The following is a 21,301-nucleotide window of genomic DNA, read 5'->3' on the forward strand; positions in this document are numbered from 1 at the left end:
CCTGATAAAGCTAGTGGTGGTGTCTCAACCCCACCTCCCTGGGGTCTAGAACAGATATTCACCCCATTTTCTTGATGTCAGTTTGGCCGTTGAAGGCAGCCAGAGCCTCCCTAAGTTACTCTCAGACTTAGGACTGCAATGGCATTCACGGTGATTGATGCATGATCCCATGAGGGGGTTTGTTCATTTTTGTGTTTAGGTTGGTCTGCAGTCATTCACCTGGTTCTTAAGTCCAGCTAGATTTCGTGGTTGTCTCCATCCCAGAGGCTGCGTGGACGCCCTTCTGGAAGCACACATCCCATGTCCTCTGGGGAGCAGTAGAGGTTGGTGTGTATGTATGTCTGTCTCCGCATGCCTCAGATTATTGCTTCCTAATAAAATTCTGATAGCTGGGCCCCATCAATATCTCAAATACATGTGAGGAAACGTTAATTTAGAATCAATTTTAGGATGTTTCAGACTGTAAAGTCCTTTTAACTAGATCTCTGGCGAAGATGTAGAAGCACTTTATGGGACTGTAAATTTCATGTTGAACAGTCTTCGTGAAATACACATCTCTCCTACACACAAGCTGTTCTCTCCATATCAATCATGGCCCCTGCAAGTAATGTTTCACAAATATTCTGTAAATCACAGAAAACCCCATGATAATGTGAAATATGACTTTCACTTGTCTGTTAGACAAAAGAATCGCACATGCCTCTTTCCCATCAGCACTAACATTTGTTATGGATAATAACACTTTCAATCACAACTATTTTTGGAAAACGGGTTTATCTTAAACCTTCCCTCCCCCACTGAAAACACTCTCCCAAGGACACAGACTCCTACAAACCACAGCCCATTAATCCAACTATGGAATGGGAACTTTTTCTTCCCACTAACTTTTTTTTAAGTTGTTTTTAAGAGTTAGTGTAAAAGCCCGAGGTACAAGGTTAAGGAGCACTGTAACTTAGGTGATTGGCATAAGAGGGAGGCCATGTCTCTCAAGACCTCAAGCCTCTGACCCTGTATGAAGTAAGCCACAAGAGAGGCCCAGATTTTGTTTTTTTTGGTTTTGTTTTGTTTTGTTTTTTGTTTTTTGGGTTTTTTAAAACAGAGTCTTACTCTGTCGCCCAGGCTGGAGTGCAATGGTGCAATCTCGGCTCACTGCAACCTCTGCCTCCTAGGTTCAAGCGATTTCTCCTGCTTCAGCCTCCCAAGTAGCTGGGATTACAGGTGCCCGCCACCACGCCCGGCTAATTTTTTGTATTTTTAGTAGAGACAGGGTTTCGCCATGTTGGCCAGGCTGATCTCGAACTCCTGACCTCAGGTGATCTGCCCTTCTGGGCCTTCCAAAGTGTTGGAATTACAGGCATGAATCACCACGCCCAGCCTTAGCAAGCACTTTTATCTCAGCTGGATACTGTGGTCTTTTAGTTGCTGGCATCAGTAGAGAAGCCAAAGAGCTAAAATTGTAGTTCTTTTCTTTTTTTTTTTTTTTTTTTTGAGGCGGAGTCTTGCTCTGTCGCCCAGACTGGAGTGCAGTGGCCGGATCTCAGCTCACTGCAAGCTCCGCCTGCCGGGTTTACGCCATTCTCCTGCCTCAGCCTCCCGAGTAGCTGGGACTACAGGCGCCCGCCACCTCGCCCGGCTAGTTTTTTTGTATTTTTAGTAGAGACGGGGTTTCACCGTGTTAGCCAGGATGGTCTCGATCTCCTGACCTCGTGGTCCGCCCGTCTCGGCCTCCCAAAGTGCTGGGATTACAGGCTTGAGCCACCGCGCCCGGCCTAAAATTGTAGTTCTTAAAGAGCAGATTTCTTAATCCCATTACACTCCAGCTAGAGCCTCCCTGTTCAAGCAGCAGATGACCAGTCCTAGAGTATATTTTGCACATAACTACACCCATGTGCATGATAGAGCCACACCCTGCCTTCAGTTGATTGCTAGAAAAATAATGGAGTTGCATGATTCTAAACATTCCGGTAAACTGTTTTCTCTCCCTCTGTAGCCAACTTCAGGACTGATTGATCATGACTTCTATAAAGGAGCAGGCAGCAATTAGCAGGCTCTTAAGTTTTTTACAGGAGTGGGACAATGCTGGCAAAGTCACAAGGAGTCACATCCTTGACAAGTTTATTGAAACCAACCAAGGCAAGACTGCCCCTGAACTGGAGCAGGAGTTTTCCCAGGGAGCCAGTTTGTTCCTGGTACGCTTGACCACCTCACTTAGAATCACGTATCCTTTGCCGAACAGAAAAAAAAAAAAAATTAGGCACCGGGCACAGTGGCTCACGCCTGTAATCCCAGCACTTTGGGAGACCGAGGTGGGCAGATCACAAGGTCAGGAGTTCGAGACCAGCCTAACCAACATGGTGAAACCCTGTCTCTGCTAAAAATACAAAAATTAGCTGGGCATGGTGGCAGGTGCCTATAATCCCAGCTAATCAAGAGGCTGAGGCAGGAGAATCACTTGAACCCAGGAGGCAGAGGTCGTAGTGAGCCGAGATCACACCACTGCCTTCCAGCCTGGGCGACAGAGTGAGACTCTCTTTCAAAAAAAAAAAAATTAGGCAACCTTCAAAATGAAAAGGAGAGGAGATTGTCAAAGGAGTTTTCTCTTGATTCTAATATTTTAGAACAGGACATCTGGTGTTTAAAAAAAGGTGATAAAAAAAATCCTTAGAGTCAAGAACTCTCTCAGCTTCCTGTCTTCCCAACCTACAATTGTATCTTCTTTCTCACCCCTAACCTCTTTTGCTACCATCAGAGTTGAAGTAGGTATACCTTCTGTCTAGGGCTGATCCTCTATTTGTACTGCACTTGAACCCCTTCCTATTTCCTTATCCTTTCTCTCCTATAGCTTTCACCTTTGCCTCATAACCAGCATTTTTTCAGCATGTATATATGCTGAAATATCTTCTACTTTGAAAAATAAAATTGAATCCCTGTTTCAAATCTATATTCCATCCAGCCCCAGTTTCTGCCCTTCATGGTGAAGCTTCTTTTTTTGTTTGTTTGTTTGTTTGTTTGTTTGTTTGTAACAGAGTCTCTCTCTGTGGCCCAGGCTGGAGTGCAATGGCTCAATCTCAGCTCACCACAACCTCCGCCTCCCCAGTTCAAGCGATTCTCCTGCCTCAGCCTCCCGAGTAGCTGAGACTACAGCCGTGTACCACCACACCTGGCTAATTTTTGTATTTTTAGTAGAGACAGGGTTTCACCATGTTGGCCAGGCTGGTCTCAACCTCCTGACCTCAAAGTGCTAGGAGTACAGGCATGAGCCACCGCACCCAATGAAGCCTCTTGAAAAGATTGCTGAGGGGCTGGGCGCGGTGACTCACGCCTGTAACCCCAACACTTTGCAAGGCGAAGGTGGGCGATCGCCTGAGGTCAGGAGTTTGAGACCAGCGTGGCCAACATGGGAAACCCTGTCTCTACTACAAATACAAAACTTAGCAGGGCGTGGTGGCACACGCCTGTAATCCCAGCTACCCAGGAGGCTGAGGCAGGAGAATCATTTGAACCTGGGAGGCGGAGTTTGCAGTGAGCCAAGATCACACCATTGCACTCCAGCGTGGGCCGCAGAGACAGACTCCATCTCAAAACATTTTTTTAAAATTACAAAAATACAGGTTGTTGAGTCTCTCTGTCTCCACTTCCTCTCCTCCCTTTTCTCCACTCACTGCCATCTGACTTCCGTCCCTCCCACTCTACTGATGCAGGTCTTGCTAAGATTACCCACGTTCTTCCAGTTGCAAAACCCAGGGACTGCATCCTCAGTCCTTTTATGTGACCTCTCAGTGGCATTTGTCAGTCAACCTTTCCCACTTCTCAAAACACTCCTGGTTTCTGTGATACCGATTATCTTAGTTTCTATGCATTTTCCGCCCTTCTTCAGCCACCCCTTAAATGCTGTTCCTTGGGATTCCTTTGTCATCCCTCTTCTGTACTCACTCTCAGATTCTCCCTGAGGGACTAGCTCATTGTCAAGATTCAACACCACTCTTGTATGAGGGCTTTCAAATAAGTATCCCTGCCCAAATTTCTCTCTTGAATCAGAGTTCCATACCTATATATCCAACTATTCCATACCCATATATCCATCTTCACTCATATGCCACAAGAAGAGTGTCACATATCTGGCTTAGTAAACTAGGGGAATAGAGTGCCATTATGTGGAAGAGAACATAAGAAGAGGAGTAAGTTTGAGGGTAGATAAGCTTGTTTTGGGACATGTTGAGTTTGAGATGTCTGTGCTCAGGATCCCTGGAGGCAGGTCAAGGCTAAAGACAGATCTGGTCATCATCAAGGTGATACTTGAAGTTATAGGTAGATTTGAGGATATTCCTGCTCTGTGTGCCCATGGCACTCTACGGATTTATCTCAGACCCTTTTATTGTATATTTCTCTCCTTGCCTGAACCCTCTTGCCTTCTCTAAACCCCCTCCTTGACCCACGCACAGTGGCTTACACCTATAATCCCAGCTACTTGGAAGGCTGAGGAGGGAGTATCGCTTGGGCCTTGGAGTTTGAAGCTGCAGTAAGCTATGATCACACCACTGTGCTCCATCCTGGGCAACAGAGCAAGACCTCATCTCTATAAAAATAAATAAATAGGCCAGGCGCGGTGGCTCATGCCTGTAATCCCAGCACTTTGGGAGGCTGAGGCGGGCGGATCACGAGGTCAGGAGATTGAGACCATCCTGGCTAACATGGTGAAACCCCGTCTCTACTAAAAGACATAAAAAATTAGCCGGGTGCGGTGGCAGGTGCCTGTAGTCCCAGCTACTCAGGAGGCTGAGGCAGGAGAATGGCGTGAACCTGGTAGGCAGAGCTTGCAGTGAGCTGAGATCGCACCACTGCACTCCAGCCTGGGCAACAGAGCAAGACTCCGTCTCAAAAATAATAATAAATAAATAAATAAATAAACCCCCTCCTTATTTGACCAACTCCTGCTCTATTTTTCAGGTCTCAATTTAAACATCACTTTCTCAGGAAGCCCGTTTCTGAGTCCTAGGCTAGCTTAGGTTCCCTTCTTATATATGTTCATAGACTTCCTCTGTCTTAATAGTCATAACATTTTATTGTTATTACCTGCTTAATACCTCTCTTTTCCCCCACTGGATTTTAAGATCTCTGTGGGCAAGAATCACATCTGTTCTACTTATGTCTATATTTCTAACATGTAGCACAACGCCTGGCACCTGTTTGCTGAGTAGAGGAACGAATGACCCAGCGTCTGCAGCTGGGCAGAATTAAAGGTGTAAGTAAACACCGCTCTCTTTCTTACATTTAAGTTATCAATAAAATTATTTTTCAGACTCAGGCCTATTACACAGGCCAAAGGGAATAACCATGGAATACATCTGTAGGTTTACCCAAATGTTCCTACTCTATTTTTATTTTTATTTTTTTGAGACAGGGTCTTGCTCTGTTACCCAGGCTGGAGTACAGCAGCGCAATCTCAGCTCACTGCAGCCCCAAACTCCTGGAGACTCAAAGGATCCTCTCACCTCAGCCTCCCAAGCAGCTAGGACTATAGGCACGCACCACCACACCCAGCTAATTTTTCTGTTTTTAAAATTTTTGTAGACATGGGGTCTTGCTATGTTGCCCAAGCAGGTCTCAAACTCCTGGCCTCATGTGATCTTCCCACTTCAGCCTCCCAAAGTGCTGGGACTACAGGTGTAAGCCATCACACCTAGTCTGTTCTCAGATATTATTGTGCATAAAAGAGGTTTAAAATGCAGATTACCAGTTACCTATCCACCTGCACCCCCAAGGTTCTGCTTTAGTAGATTGAGGGTGGAACCCTGGACCCTTATTTCTAACAAGTACTCTGTGTGGCTCGAGTGCCAGTGGTCCACGGGTTATGCTTTGAGAAACATTGCTGCCTATAACCTGGCTCCTGTCCCCACAACCCATGACACTACCCTAACCAAGGCCCTAGCTTTGTTGCCAAGACTTTTTTTCCTTCCTTGTCTTACTGGACAATATTTTCCATTTGGCCACAGGGTGAAATGAGTAAGGGTTGTACAGGGTGGGATGAGTAAGGCAGGGTCGCACAGGGTGAGACAAGTAAGGCAGGGTCGTACAGGTGCAGGGTCAGATCCTGTCTGTTTAACACTGTGATGTCTTATTCATGGATTTGTTGTTGTTGTTTGAGACAGAGTCTCACTCTCACTCTGTCACCCAGGCTGGAGCACAGTGGTGCCATCACAGCTCACTGCAGCCTCAACCTCCTGGGCTCAAGCCATCCTCCCACCTCAACCTCCCAAGTGGCTGGGACTACAGGCATGCACCACCACACCCCCAGCTAATTTTATTATTTTTTTGTAGAGACAGGACCTTGCTGTTGCTGTTTCCCAGGCTGGTCTCAAACTCCTGTGCTCAAGCGACCCTCCCACCTTGACCTCTCAAAGTGCTGGGATTATAAGTGTGAGCTACCATGTCTGGCCCATCATGGACTTTTTAATATTAATTTGATTATTTTAAATAGCACATTGAAATATTATTTGATAACTGAGTTTTTTGGTGCCCCTTTAAATTTCAGACCCCAGGCAAGTGTTTCCCTCACCTCACCCTAGTCCTGGCCTTGCTTGACCACTGCCTCCTCTTCAGCTGTCCTCTTCTTCTACCTTCTCCTGCTATTTCTCAGTTGCTATTGCAGGATCTCTCCCACCCCAATCCCCCACTGAAATGTCAGTGTGTCTGAGCATTCTGTGTTTTTCTTACTTGGTCATTGCACTTATTACATTAGGCATTACATCATTCTTCTTCATTTCTCAAGTGCCAATCATAGTGCCTAATATTTAGTGGTTACTCAGTGCCCACTATGAATGAACCATGCTTTTACTAAACAGTTGTAGAATCAGTGTTCTACACCTAGAATTATTCATAATTCCCTAACCTTTTGCAATCTTGTCATACAACAGAAAAAATAGACTGCCTGAGGTGATAACAGTGTTTTGAATTAATAAACCGACTTCTCCTACTCAGCCCTCCAGTTATGGTGGATTTTGGAGCAAAACAAGTCAATAGCATCATAGCATCATTATTTTTGCAAAATTGACTACCACAAAGTCCCATATAAGCCTAAACCCTTTTTCCAACCTTGAACTTTCAGAATAGATCAGTAAAACTAAGGATTTATATATTAAATGATAAAATTAGTTACCATTTATTGAGTCTTTTTTTTTTTTTGAGACAAAACCTCACTCTGTTGCCCAGGCTGGAGTGCAGTGGCACAATCTCGGCTCACTGCAACCTCCGCCTCCCGGGTTCAAGCAATTCTCCTTCCTCAGCCTCCCGAGTAGCTGGGATTACAGGCATGCGCCACCATGCCCAGCTAATTTTTATATTTTTAGTAGAGATGGGGTTTCCCCATGTGGTTCAGGCTGATCTTGAACTCCTGACCTCAAGTGATTCACCCTCCTCAGTGCTAGGATCCCAAAGTGCTGGGATTACAGGCACAAGCCACTGGGCCCAGCCTATTGAGTCTTCTTATGTTCTAGGCACTGAGATATATACTGTGCAAATATTATCTCATTTGGGCCTAACACCCAGCCTAATAGGTGATTGGTATTATTCCATTTTATAGATAAGAAAGATGAGCCTTGAAAAGGTTGAGTAATTTATAGCAAATGGTAGAGATAAGGTTAGAACCGGGTGTCTGTCCGAAAGCCTATACGCCATCGTGTCTCCTACTTAGTGAACCATGCAGACCACAGCTCCATCTGCGACACCACGCTGGGAGTTCATCTGCAAAGCCCCCTCCATCCATTTGTCTACAAACCAGAAAGCCTAACAGTAAGAGTTAGAATCGGAGTCAGACTGTCTAGGTTCAAATCCCGGTTCCAGCAGTTCACTGTGGGACCTTGTACAAGTTATTGACCTGAGATTGTTACCTCATGTTACTCAGTAAGTAAATGGAAATGCTAGTAGCACCCACTGGAGGGCCATGGTGAGGATTATATGAGACAATGCAAGCAAAGCAGTTAGCACAGTGCCCCGCACACAATAGGAGCTGGTACTTGTTAGCTACTGCTGACCTTGTGGCCCCAACATTGCTCCTTCATCCCATGTTCTCTAGATCCAGGACTCAAACAATGTGTTCTGGAACTAATTCCTGGAAATAGTAGACCAGAAATATGTACAGTGAGTGACTATGAAAACAAGACTAGCTGGGTGTGGTGGCTCACACCAGTAATCTCAATACTTACGGGAGGCAAAGACAGGAGGATTGCTTGAGCCCAGGAGTTCAAAACCAGCCTGGGCAACATAGCAAAACTCCATTCTCCACAAAAAGAAAGAAAAAAACAAACAAAAAATAAAGCTGGCATGCTGGCTTATGCCTGTAATCCCAACACTTTGGAAGGCTGAAGCAGGAGGATTGCTTGAATCCAGGAGTTCGAAACCAGTCTGGGCAACATAGTGAGATCCATGTCTCTACAAAAAATACAGAAAAAAATAGCTGGGCATGGTGGCACGTAGCTGTAGTCCCAGCTACTCAGGAGATTGAGACAGGAAGACTGCTTGGGCCCAGGAGTTCAAGGCTACAGTGAGCTGTGATTGCACCACTGTGCTCCAGCCTGGGCAACAGAGTGAGACCCTCTCTCAAAAAAAAAAGAAAAAGAAAAGAAAAGAGTAGCCCAGGACAGAGGAAACAGAAGGTGACAAAAATAAAAGTTTGTCAGCCTAGCCTGAAGAAAAAGGGGAAAATGCACTGAGGCAGGAACGGGGCAGAGGTTGAGGGAGCAGGGTGGGGACAATGTAGGAATAAAAAGACCACCACGTGGGCTGATGCCTGGCCCCAGCTATGGCGGCAACAGGCAGGGGAGCCTGGCTCCAGAGCAAACACTATTTTTGCAGTAAAGAGCCTTTCCTAATGAGCCAATCTGTCTCTACTTCTATTGGCATCCTGGGAACCAGGGTGCAGCAGAGATAATTTGCTTCACACACCCCCCGCCCAAACAAAGCACCATTACCTCCAACCCATTACATTAGCCTTTATCAGCCTTGGAAGCTCTCAGTCATCCTCCATGAGCTGCAATAATTTCAGCTAATTTCTTAAGTGTTCTAAGAGCCTCTGATGTGTTATGAGCCTAGTAATTGTTGACTGGTTCCTTTTCTGTTGTGGCTTGATTTCATACCTTGTATCCGAGCTGATGCGTGCTTTGGGTACTTGATTATAATGAGGCTTTTTGCAAAGACTCACATTAAAAAATAACATTAAATACTGAGGTTGGTTTAAATCAGAGTTTAATTTTTCCACCATCTCCTTTTATTCTTATTAGGAAGCCAATTCTTCATAAGGATAGTGACCTCCAGTGTAAAACTTTGAACAAGTACAAAAATTGAGAATTAATGATGAAGCTGGTTCTTTTTAGGGAAATCTAAGAATGAAGCACAAAGTCATGAACTATGCTGAGACCAAGGCTGCAACGGGCACGGCTTAGAGAGGTTTGGGATATTGACTCCCAGCCTTCTCCAGGGGTCCTCAATTCATCAGAGCCTCCTTGTTCCCTGGAGAGCCTGTAAGAGCCAAGGTGGCTGAATGGCCGCAGAGGAGCTTCCTGGAGAACAGTGAACAGCCAGCACTCCCTTCTCCCCGCATCCTGTGTGTATTGCCACTTCCCCTTCAGCTGGTAGCCCCTCTCAGGGTAAAGGGGCACAGTTCAGCTACTTGGCCACCCTGAACCCTGGGTGGTACCAGAAATTAGGCACAGACTCTGGCTTCTGTGTGAAAAACCACCCTGAAATGACACCCTCTTTAACATGTCATACAGCTATGTGACTGACTCATGTTTAGAAAAGCTTCTCAGGTCCATTGGCATCTTCTTATCAGCTGTGAGCAGGTGAGTTCTGTTCTAGCGTGATTCTGGGGGTCTCAGTGGCATTTCAGGCTCATGATGTCCTTGGCATTCACACCACCCGGGCCACTGATTCCTGTTAGCAGTGGGTTCCTTGTAGCTCTTGGGATGGGCCCAGAGGTAATGTCCACCGGGCTCCTGCTCTAGTTGCTCCCCCATCCCGTGCTCTCCAGTGGCGTTTCACTAGACAGCACTCTCTTGGTTGTCAACTGCAGAAAACCACCTCATATTGGACTTAGAAAAAGGAAAATTATTGGCTCACTTAACTGGAAAAGCCCAGAAGGTAGAAATATATATTTCAGCCCTGACTAGATCCAGGCCTCAAACAATGTTATCAGTACTTGGCCTCCCTCTCTGTCTTTTTCCCCATTTCTGTGTCTTCTCCTCTGTGTTCATAGACCTCTGTGTGCCGTAGTCCTCAGGAGCTCCAGACACACCAAAAACAGAGCAGATCCTTTCCACAGCTTCCCAAGAAAGTCCCAGGCTTTGAGCCTCATTGGATCTATTTAGGTCCCGTGCCCAGCCGCAAACCAACTTCTGCAGTCAGAAGGGTGACATACCCTGTCACCTCCTCACCCCACCAAAACTACATGGCCCATGAGTGGCAGAGGGGTGGTTCCCCAAGTGACAGTTGAGGTGGTATTACAAGAAGAAGAAGAAGAGATGCTGGAGTGGCAAAACCAAAAACTGTCCCTAGTATATAATTCCAGCATTTCCTGCTTGAAGGAAGAATTTCCACACTCTTGTGTCACTTGACCTATGGACATTTCCTGGATAGGAGGGCAAAGTATGCGAAAGGGGACCTTGGGATCTCTTTGAAAGCTCAGTGCAAAGGAATTTGACAAGAGTTTTATTTCTACTTTTCTATCCCTCTGGACAGTAATCGGTACCTTATAGAATTTCTTGAGGTTGGAGGTGTCCTGACACTCTTGGAAATACTTGGGCTGGAGAAGATCAAGGAGGAGGCCAAGAAGGAATCCGTCAAACTACTTCAGGTTATTGCAAACTCTGGCAGGACGTACAAGGAGCTCATTTGTGAAAGCTATGGTGGGTACTGTGTATGACAAGATGTGTCTCCCTAGGGACCTCAATGAAATGGTGGCAGAACCCACCACTGCTATAGGAAAAACACATCATGGAACTAGTTGAACAGGAAACTTTTTGTGCTCCTGTTCACGTCATCACTGGAAAACCCAGATTTATGATTCTCCTGATTCATCATTTAGTCACATTTTTCAGTAGTGGTTTTAGAAATACTTCTCCTTTTTAAATATATCCTGTTTCAGGCATCCATTCAAAGATTTATTGAACTGTGACCCAACATCTTTTGTGAAATTGAGTTATGAGGCCGGGCATGGTGGCTCACACCTGTAATCCTAGCACTTTGGGACGCCGAGGGGGGAAGATCACCTGAGGTCGGGAGTTTGAGACCAGCCTGACCAACATGGAGAAACCCCGTCTCTACTAAAAATACAAAAAAAATTAGCCAGGTGCAGTGGCGGGGGCCTGTAGTCCCATCTACTTGGGAGGCTGAGGAAGGAGAATTGCTTGAACCCAGGAGGCGGAGGTTGCAGTGAGTTAAGATCTCACCATTGCACTCCAGCCTGGGCAACAAAAGTGAAACTCCATCTCAAAAAAAAAAAAAGAAAAGAAAAAAGAAATTGAATTATGAATAACTCAAGAAATAAAATTGAAGGCCAGGTGCAGTGCTTCACATCTGTAATCCCAGCACTTTGGGAGGCCAAGGCGGGTGGATCACCTGAGGTCAGGAATTTGAGACCAGCCTGGCCAACATGGCAAAAACCCCTCTCTACTAAAAATACAAAAATTAGGCCAGGCACAGTGGCTCACGCCTGTAATCTCAGCCCTTTGGGAGGCAGAGGCAGTCATATCACGAGGTCAGGAAATCGAGACCATCCTGGCTAACACGGTGAAACCCCGTCTCTACTAAAAATACAAAAAAAAATTAGCTGGGTGTGGTGGCGGGCGCTTATAATGGCAGCTACTCAGGAGGCTGAGGCAGGAGAATCGCTTGAACCCCGGAGCTGGATGTTGCAGCGAGCTGAGATCACGCCATTGCACTCCAGCCTGGGCTACAGAGCAAGACTCTGTCTCAAAAAAAAAAAAAAAGGAAAAAAAAAATTGAAATAAAATTATTGAATACCTACTGTGTGGTAGATATATGCCAAGTGCTAGAGATACAAAAATGAATACAATATAGTCCCTGTCCTCAGAGAGTTTAGAGTCTGGTGAGAAAAGTAAATAATCTAGTTGTTTTTTTTTTTTTTCTTTTTTGAGACAGAGTCTCACTCTATCGCCCAGACTGGAGTGCAGTGGCGCAATATCAGCTCACTGCAACCTCTGCCTCCTAGGTTCAAGCAGTTCTCATGCCATAGCCTCCCACATAGCTGGAATTGCAGGCAAGCACCACCATGCCTGGCTAATCTTTGTTATTTTTAATAGAGACAGGGTTTCACCATGTTAGCCATGGCTGGTCTCGAACTCATGAGCTCAAGCGATCCACCCAACTTTGCCTCCCAAAATGCTGGAATTATAGGCATGAGCCACCACACCCGGCTCAATAATTGTAATATAATCTATGAAGTGCTCCAAGTGAGGCATGTAAAAGAGATACCACCCACTACATCTTCCTTTTTCTTTTTCTTTTTTTTTTTTTTTGAGTTGGAGTCTCGCTCTGTAGCCCAGGCTGGAGTGCAGTGGCGCAGTCTCGGCTCACTGTAAGCTCCGCCTCCCGGGTTCAAGTGATTCTCCTGCCTCAGCCTCCCCAGTAGCTGAGACTATAAGTACGTGCCACCAGACCCAGCTAATTTTTGTATTTTTAATACAGACGGGGTTTCACCACGTTGGCCAGGCTGGTCTCGAACTCCTGAACTCAAGCCATCTACCTGCCTCGGCCTCCCATAGTGCTGGGATTACAGGCGTGAGCCACCGCGCCCGACTCACATCTCCCTTTTTCAAAGCACTTCCCACCCTGCATTCTCATCAAGGTTCTCCTGTCTGTCTACCCCATGGCCTCTCAAAGCCTCAGTGTCTTCATCCATAAAGTGGGAGTAACACCTTCCTCTTGGTATGGTTTCTGGGATTAAGTGAGTTAGTATTCGTAAAACCATTTTGCAAACTGCTGAGTGCTATACAAGTGTTATCATGGCCAGGCGCCGTGGCTCACGCCTGTAATCCCAGCACTTTGGGAGGCCAAGGCGGGCGGAACACGAGGTCAGGAGATCGAGACCATCCTGGCTAACACAGTGAAATCCTGTCTCCATTAAAAATACAAAAATTCGCCGGGCCTGGTGGCACACGCCTGTAGTCCTAGCTACTTGGAAGGCTGAGGCAAGAGAATCACTTGAACCCAGGAGGCAGAGGTTGCAGTGATCCGAGATCGCGCCACTGCACTCCAGCCTAGGCAACAGAGAGAGATTCCATCTCAAAAAAAAAAAAAAAAAAAAAAAGTGTTATCATATAGCAATAAAAAATGCATGTTTTATTTGTAAATTGTGCAGAGCCATTTTAAACTTTAAAACACAGATTTTGACATGCCTATGCTGAAAGCCACATAGCTCTAAGGTAAACAAGACAGTGATGCAACATCAGAACCAAGCCTCAGTTTTGCTTTGGGTGAACAGGCTTAGTTGAAGAGCTGTTAATCCTATTCATATTATGTAATCTTGGGTGGGGTTTATTTTCATAAAGCCCTTCCAATTTAGAATTTCCTCTCTTCTTTGCTCAGGTGTACGATCCATAGCAGAATTTTTGGCAAAGTCTAAGTCAGAAGAGACCCAGGAGGAAGTGCAGGTTCTGTTGGATTCTTTGGTCCACGGCAATCCCAAGTACCAAAATCAAGTGTATAAAGGTCTAATAGCTTTGCTGCCCTGCGAGTCCCCCAAAGCCCAGCAGCTGTCCCTGCAGACTCTCAGGACTGCCCAGGTGAGCCAAGGCTGCATGCTCCTGTGGTTCTGATTCAGATACAATAATCTTACAATTACCTTCCGCAGTTGTGCTCCACACAGGCATGAGAAATGGAGCTCAGCCTCCCACTGCATGTCTGTTGTTCAATCAGTGTTACTTCCAGAAGGCCAAGGTAGGGCAGAGAGTTCACGCCTCCCAGCAGAGTGATTTGTCCTGTTTACTTAAGGATCAGAAAGATGTTGGCAGACTTAAAAGTGGTTGAGACAAGCAACAAGGATGATGAAAGGGCTGTAGAAAAGATTAAAGGAGTCGATTTGATAGGGAAAGAATAATGGTGCATTTGTAGACAGCATGTAAGTGAAGAGGCCAGATCTCCAGTGCTGGGGAAGGCTTTTTTTTTCCTTGTTGGCTTTTGCTCTTCTCTCAGACAGTACCCTTGGATGCAAGTGAAACCGAATTTGGGGCATGGTGAGCATATGAAGACATTGTGCCTAGTAAAGAGGGGATAGAGGCTTAAAAAGTGGCTTTAAGATGAACCATCAGGCTGGTTGCAGTGGCTCAGGCCTGTAATCCCAGCACTTTGGGAGACTGCAGCAGGCGGATCACTTGAGGTCAGGAGTTTGAGACCAACCTGGCCAACATGGTGAAACCCCGTCTCTACTAAAAGTACAAAAATTAGCTGGGTGTGGTGGCACACGCCTGTAATCCCAGCTACTTGGGAGGCTGAGTTCAGAGGATTGTTTAGCCTGAGAGGCAGAGGTTACAGTGAGCCAAGATCATGCCACTGTATTCCCTGGGCCAAGATCATGCCACTGTATTCCCTGGGCAAAAAAGTGAGTTCTGTCTCAAAAAAAAAAAAAGACAAATTCAAAAATAATAATAACTGGCTGCCATGGCATGTGTTTATAGTCCCAGCTGCTCAGGAGGCTGGGAGGATCGCTTGAGCCCAGGAGTTTGAGGCTGCAATGAGCTATAATGGCACCACTGTACTGCAGCCTGAGTGATAGAGTGAGATCCTGTCTCTAAAACAATTTTAAAAACAGATCAGATTATCATTATTATCTTATTTCCACAGTTCCCATTTCTTAAGTGCCTCATACATGCCAGCCACTGTGTTAGGGGCTTATCTACACTCTCTCTCTTAGTCTTCACTATACCTGATGGAGGCAGATACTATTCTCCCTTTTTTCAAAGATGGTGGAACTGAGCTCAGGAAAGTGTGTTACGTGACTTATCCAAGGCCACATGATAAATAAAAGGTGTTTATCAAGCGAGAATTTAAATCCGCCCTCTCCTAAGTCCTTACTCTTTCCACATACCACTCTGCCTCTTCGAAAAAGGGCAGTGATAGGGCCGGGTGCAGTGGCTTAGGCCTGTAATCCCAGCACTTTGGGAGACCGAGGCGGGGGGATCATGAGTTCAAGAGTTCGAGATCAGCCTGACCAGCATGGTGAAACCCGTCTCTACTAAAAATACAAAAATTAGCTGGGCGTGGTGGTGTGTGCCTGTAATCCCAGCTACTTGGGAGGCTAAGGCAGGAGAATTGCTTGAACCCGGGAGGCGGAGGTTGCAGTGAGCCGAGATCACGCCACTGCACTCCAGCCTGGCAACAGAGCAAGACAGCATCTCAAAAAAAAAAATAAAAAAGAAAGAAAGAAAAGAAAAGAAAAAGGGCAATGACAGTGATAGAAGGAAACCAGAAAAAATGGGGCTGGAAAATCAAGGGAAAAGAGTTTCCATAAGGAGGACATGATCAGCTGAGTCAGATGCAACAAAGGGAGTCAGTAAGGGCAGAATAGAAAGATGGTCCCAGCAGGAAAAGTTTTGGTGAATTAGGAGACTGTCTATGGCAGGAAAAATTAAATCACAGCAGCCTGTCAAAGGATGAATAGGGGATGAAGAAGTGGCTTCTCTTGGGAAGCTTAGATGTAAAGGGAAAAAAGAGCAATAGCAAAGGAGAAGACAGTTGAAGGACGATGTTAAATATGGATGAGCTTGAGGATGTTTAATGCTAAAAGAAAAGAACCAATGCATGGGTAAAGTTTGAAAAGAGAGAAAAAAGGGGCTGTCTGATGGGATGAGGTTCCTGAGGAAGAGAAGATTTTAGGATCTTGGATGAGTTCCATTCTCCTTGCCCTGTGTCCCCTCTCCCCCATTCAGAGTAGCCGGCTTTGTTCCTGCACCTCTAGCAGGTAGCCTCATTTAATGCCTTCTGAGTCAGAGAGTTCAGTGGCAGCCTCAGCCTAGGCCCAGTGACTCACCACTGCCCTCCCTTCCTCTCCCCCATTCACCCAGGCGCCTGGCTGTTTGGAAGTCTGCGTTTCCTTTCTTCCAGGTAGACAAGATCTAAAGACTAACCACCTTGGGTGGGCACAGGCTCACGCCTGTAATCCCAGCACTTTGGGAGGCTGAGATGGGTGGATCACTTGAGGTCAGGAGTTCGAGACCAGCCTGGTCAACATGGTGAAACCCCCGTCTCTACTTAAAAAAATAAAATTAGCTGGGTGTAGTGGCGGACACCTGTAATCCCGGCTACTCAGAGGCTGAAGCAGGAGAATCGCTTGAGCCCGGGAGGCGGAGGTTGCAATGAGCCAAGATCGCACCACTGCACTCCAGCCCTGGTGACAGAGTAGGAATCTATCTTTTTTTTTTTTTTTTTGAAATGGCTCTGTCATCCAGGCTGGTGTGCAGTGGTGCGATCTCGGCTCACTGCAAGCTCCGCCTCCCGGGTTCACGCCATTCTCCTGCCTCAGCCTCCGGAGTAGCTGGGACTACAGGCACCCGTCACCACGCCTGGCTTATTTTTTGCATTTTTAGTAGAGACGGGGTTTCACTTTGTTAGCCAGGATGGTCTCGATCTCCTGACCTCATGATCCGCCTGCCTTGGCCTCCCAAAGTGCTGGGATTACAGACGTGAGCCACCGTGCCCAGCCAAGAATCCATCTTTAAAAAAAAAAAGAGACTAACCACCTTGTCCTGTTGTCTGTCTGGTCAGTCAATCGTTGGGACCACACACCCCAGCATCGTGGACTGCGTGCTGAAGGTGCTGGGCACGATGCACCTGGAAGTCCAGTATGAAGGTAGGGAGGCTACTCCAGATTGCAGAAAGGGGTACCGAGAGCCAGGCGTATCAGCTCTCAAAAGCTTTCTTAGTCACAAAGAGCCTTGATGTGGAGTGTCTGGGACAGCCTTGGCAGATGGAAGACGCTGGTTCAGAAAATGTCAGTCACGGCCGGGCGCGGTGGCTCAAGCCTGTAATCCCAGCACTTTGGGAGGCCGAGACGGGCGGATCACGAGGTCAGGAGATCGAGACCATCCTGGCTAACACGGTGAAACCCCGTCTCTACTAAAAATACAAAAACTAGCCGGGCGAGGTGGCGGGCGCCTGTAGTCCCAGCTACTCGGGAGGCTGAGGCAGGAGAATGGCGTAAACCCGGGAGGCGGAGCTTGCAGTGAGCTGAGATCTGGCCACTGCACTCCAGTCCGGGCGACAGAGCGAGACTCCGCCTCAAAAAAAAAAAAAAAAAAAAAAAAAAGAAAATGTCAGTCACACCTATGGCGTCAGCCACAGGGTGCCTAGGGTGCCTGAATGGTTGCAAGAACCTGCCTGGGTCCAGAGCTGGCTCTGGCTCCCAGTCTTATGTGGTGCTTCCTGGCTAAACAGAAATCACCCTGAGGAATGTCCTTCTTTTAAGAAACTAAACTGAATAGTCATAGTATTCATTTGGTTGGTTGTTTTTCCTGGGTTTTTTTTGAGACAGGGTCTTGCTTTGCTGCTCAGGCTGGAGTGCAGTGGTGCCATCATAGCTCACTGTGGCCTCAAACTCCTAGGCTCAAGAGATCCTCCCTCCTCAACCTCCCAAGTAGCTAGGACCACAGGTGTGCACCACTACGTCCATCTAACTTTTTAACTTTTTGCAGAAACGAGGTCTCCCTATGTTGCCCAGGCTGGTCTTGAACTCCAGGCCTCAAGCGATCCTCTCACCTCAGCCTCCCAAAGTGCTGGGATTACAGGCATGAGCCACCGCACCCGGCCTATTTATTGAGAACCTCTGTGTGCCCGCCACTTTCCATACATCACCTCATCTACTTCTCAAAATAACCATAAGAGGCCAGGCATGGTGGCTCACGCCTGTAGCCCCACCATTTTGGGAGGCCAAGGCAGGCAGATCACCTGAGGCCAGGAATTTGAGACCAGCCCGGCCAACGCAGGAAAACCCCATCTCTACTAAGAATACAAAAAAATGAGCTGGGGGTGGTGGCGTGTGCCTGTAATCCCAGCTATTCGAGTGGCCGAGGCACAAGAATCACTTGAACCCAGGAGGCAGAGGTTACATTGAGCCGAGATCTCGCCACTGCACTCCGGCCTGGGCGACAGAGCAAGATTCTGTCTCAAAACAACAACAACGAAACAACAACAATAACAACAAAATAACCAGAAGAGCACAAAACCTGGTACATACTAGGTATTCAAGTGTTTCCATGAACGAATGGTAAAGATACGTACTTTTATGTTTTTCAAGATACAACAATAAAGCACAGAGAGATTAAGTATGCTTCCCAAGGTTACACAGCTATTGGATTCCAGCCGGATCTGCCTGACTCTAAAGTTTATGCTTTTTTTTTTTTTTTTTTTTTGAGACGGAGTCTCGCTCTGTGGCCCGGGATGGAGTGCTGTGGCCGGATCTCAGCTCACTGCAAGCTCCGCCTCCCGGGTTCACACCATTCTCCTGCCTCAGCCTCCTGGGTAGCTGGGACTACAGGCGCCCGCCACCTCGCCCGGCTAGTTTTTTGTAGTTTTTAGTAGAGACGGGGTTTCACCGTGTTAGCCAGGATGGTCTCGATCTCCTGATCTCATGATCCGCCCGTCTCGGGCTCCCAAAGTGCTGGGATTACAGGCTTGAGCCACTGCGCCCGGCCAAGTTTATGCTTTTAACATATAGCGCATGGCAGATATTTAAACGACATAATTTCCTTCCCTTTTCCTATAGTGGTTCAGAGGAAGGAGATTCTATTTTCAACAGGAGGAGATTAAAGAAGGGTTCACCGAGACGGTGGTGTTTGAACTGAGCTGTGGACAATAGGGAGGATTTGGGAAGGTCGAAAGGAGGAGAGGAGGTCGTTTGGGAAAGGGGGATGGTAGAAAGGAAGGCGGACAGGGAAGTGCAAGGTGTGTCCTGGGAATAATGGGTAGGTCACTTAGAGAAGGGATGGTAAAGGTCTAGGAAAGGTAGGCTAGGAGCAATGGAGGGGCACCTTCAATGCCATGTGGGTAGGTGGCAGTCTCTCCAGTAGGCAGCATGGAGCCACTGAAAAGTGAGCTGTGCACAGGTGAGGGCTGAGGGAGTGCAGTGCCTCCGAAGATGGCCTGGGTGGTGCTATGCCAGGTGAGCCAGAGCCACAGGGAGCCACTTGAGGCTGGAGGCCAATTAGGAGGCATTTGGGGTGGTCCAAATGACAAAAGAAGAATGTGCTGGTCCAGCTGGGTACATAGCCCCAGGAAGAGAGCATGGACAGCACAGGGAACTGCCTGGTGAGGAGAATGATGCAGCGTTTGGATGTCGGAGTGGGCGGGGCCCAAGAGACCAGGACAGACAGGCCCAGTAATCAGGAATGGTCTGGGCATTAGTATAGGGATAGGGACTCCTGTGTCCAGGATGACAGGCTGAGCCCCAGGTTCAGGAAGCCTGGGGAGGAGAGCATGAGGAGCAGCCAGGCACTGAGGTTCAGGTACACAAGTGAGATCCTGGGGAAGATCAGCAAAGCTCTGGAGACCACTTCCAACCTAGGTTATTTTTGGGCAGCAGTGCTTAAACTGAACGTCAGGCATATCATTCCTTCAGTAACATTGTCAGTTTTGTATTTTTTTGACCCCTGCAAGCTCTGTGTGCATATGTGGGCCTTGTATGTTGAGAAATAATGCTATGCTAAAATCTGTTAGCAGCTGGAACAGAGTCTCCTGGCTGGAGAGGAGTTGCCAGTGAAGGGGTGGAGTGGTACAGGGACCTAAGTAATAGTCAGACCCTGCACCAGAGGGTTGTCACTGGCATTGGAGCAAGGGGATGACCTGGTAGTAGAATCATGTTAGGAAGCTTAATCAAACGATCCCAAAGACTAGATTGGGTAGCACTGAGACCTTCCTCTCCCCACCCCACCTCTGTGTGGCAAACATGCCCACTCCTCTTCATCCATCCATCACTTCTCAGCTTAAGCATTGCCTCTCTAAGCCCTTCCCTGACCCTGCCTTCAATCTCTGCCCAAATGTCAGCCCTTCTTCCTTTGAACCACCCTGCCCCCCTCCTTTAATCCCCCTCCATCAGAGCTGTGTTCTCTAAAATGGTACCTTCCCCTTACATAGACTGTGTGCAATTTCAGCTCAACCATCATGGCATTTATCCTTATATCCTCAGCACAGCCCTAGCATGTTAGGTCCTCATTGCATGTTTGTTGAGTGAATGAGTGAGCAAGTGAGTGAGTACTGCACATATGCACTGCATTAGTCATTACTCGCCTCTATGCCTTTCTCCTCCAGACCTCCCAGCAACTCCAAGGCAGATACTGGGTCTGATTCATCTTTTTCCAACTCAGGACCTGGAACATAATGGGTGCTCAGTAGAAGTCTGTGAAAAATAAAAAAAATCTTTGTTCTTTTTTGAGACAGGGTTTCACCCTCTGTTGCCCAGGCTGGAGCACAGTAGCACAGTCATGCCTCACTCCAGCCTCGACCTCCTAGGCTCGAGTCATCCTCCCACCTAGGCCTCCCAAGTAGCTGGGACTACAGGCACAGATCACCATGCCCAGTTAATTATTTGTAGAGATGGGGTCTCCCTATGTTGCCCAGGCTGCCCTCAAACTCCCAGGCTCAAGTGATCCTCCTGCCTCCACATCCCAAAGTGCTGGAATCACAAGCGCAAACCACTGCACCCGACCAAAACAAAACCTCTTATGCTGATGAAGTCCTCCAGAGTTGTAACCGGCCACAGCTTCTTCCAGTATCGGCCTAAGTTCGAGTCCTTCTGCATTTATTCAGTAACAGCTAACAGTGTGCAAGAGGCAGTGGGAACGCGACTCTGTGACTGCATTTGGTTTGTTATAGGATCATGTGATAACAGTGAAACTACATGCCTCAAGGTCATTTCAGATATGCCAGACTCATAACAGGTGAGCACAAAAAAAGTCTGTTGAATGAATGTATTATTATTATTATTATTTTAACCAGGCGCTTCAAAATAGTCTTCATATAACTCCAAATGTAGAGAATGCGTATGCAATAATTGCCCACTAGAGGGCACTGTTTCACATGGTCCGCGTAGACCGGAAGTTGAGAGAGAAGAAATTCGCACGCCTTCAGTTTCCAATGAAACTCCGCTCCAGGGAGGGAAGGAAAGTTCCCACGGGTCCTACATGTGATCCTAAACAGTGGGTGACCGGGGAGGATTAGAGAGTAATTTCTTTTTTTTTTTTTTTTTTTTTTTTTTTTTGAGACGGAGTCTCGCTCTGTCGCCCGGGCTGGAGTGCAGTGG

General features: G+C 47.0%; 1 protein-coding gene across 1 annotated transcript in view; it reads left to right on the forward strand.

Moving 5' to 3' along the window:
- The first annotated feature begins 284 nt into the window (after positions 1 to 284).
- Positions 285 to 21,301, forward strand: part of ARMH1 (armadillo like helical domain containing 1) — a 38,699-nt gene continuing 17,682 nt past the window's right edge. The window contains exons 1-6 of the mRNA XM_030942172.1: positions 285 to 323; positions 1,991 to 2,218; positions 9,768 to 9,836; positions 10,732 to 10,898; positions 13,600 to 13,796; positions 16,774 to 16,858. Of these exons, the coding sequence (XP_030798032.1) occupies positions 2,013 to 2,218; positions 9,768 to 9,836; positions 10,732 to 10,898; positions 13,600 to 13,796; positions 16,774 to 16,858 (724 nt within the window). The 5' untranslated portion in view covers positions 285 to 323; positions 1,991 to 2,012. The remainder of the gene's footprint in view (positions 324 to 1,990; positions 2,219 to 9,767; positions 9,837 to 10,731; positions 10,899 to 13,599; positions 13,797 to 16,773; positions 16,859 to 21,301) is intronic.

This window comes from Rhinopithecus roxellana, chromosome 12 (assembly GCF_007565055.1).
Source record: "Rhinopithecus roxellana isolate Shanxi Qingling chromosome 12, ASM756505v1, whole genome shotgun sequence".
NCBI classification, from domain to species: domain Eukaryota; kingdom Metazoa; phylum Chordata; class Mammalia; order Primates; family Cercopithecidae; genus Rhinopithecus; species Rhinopithecus roxellana.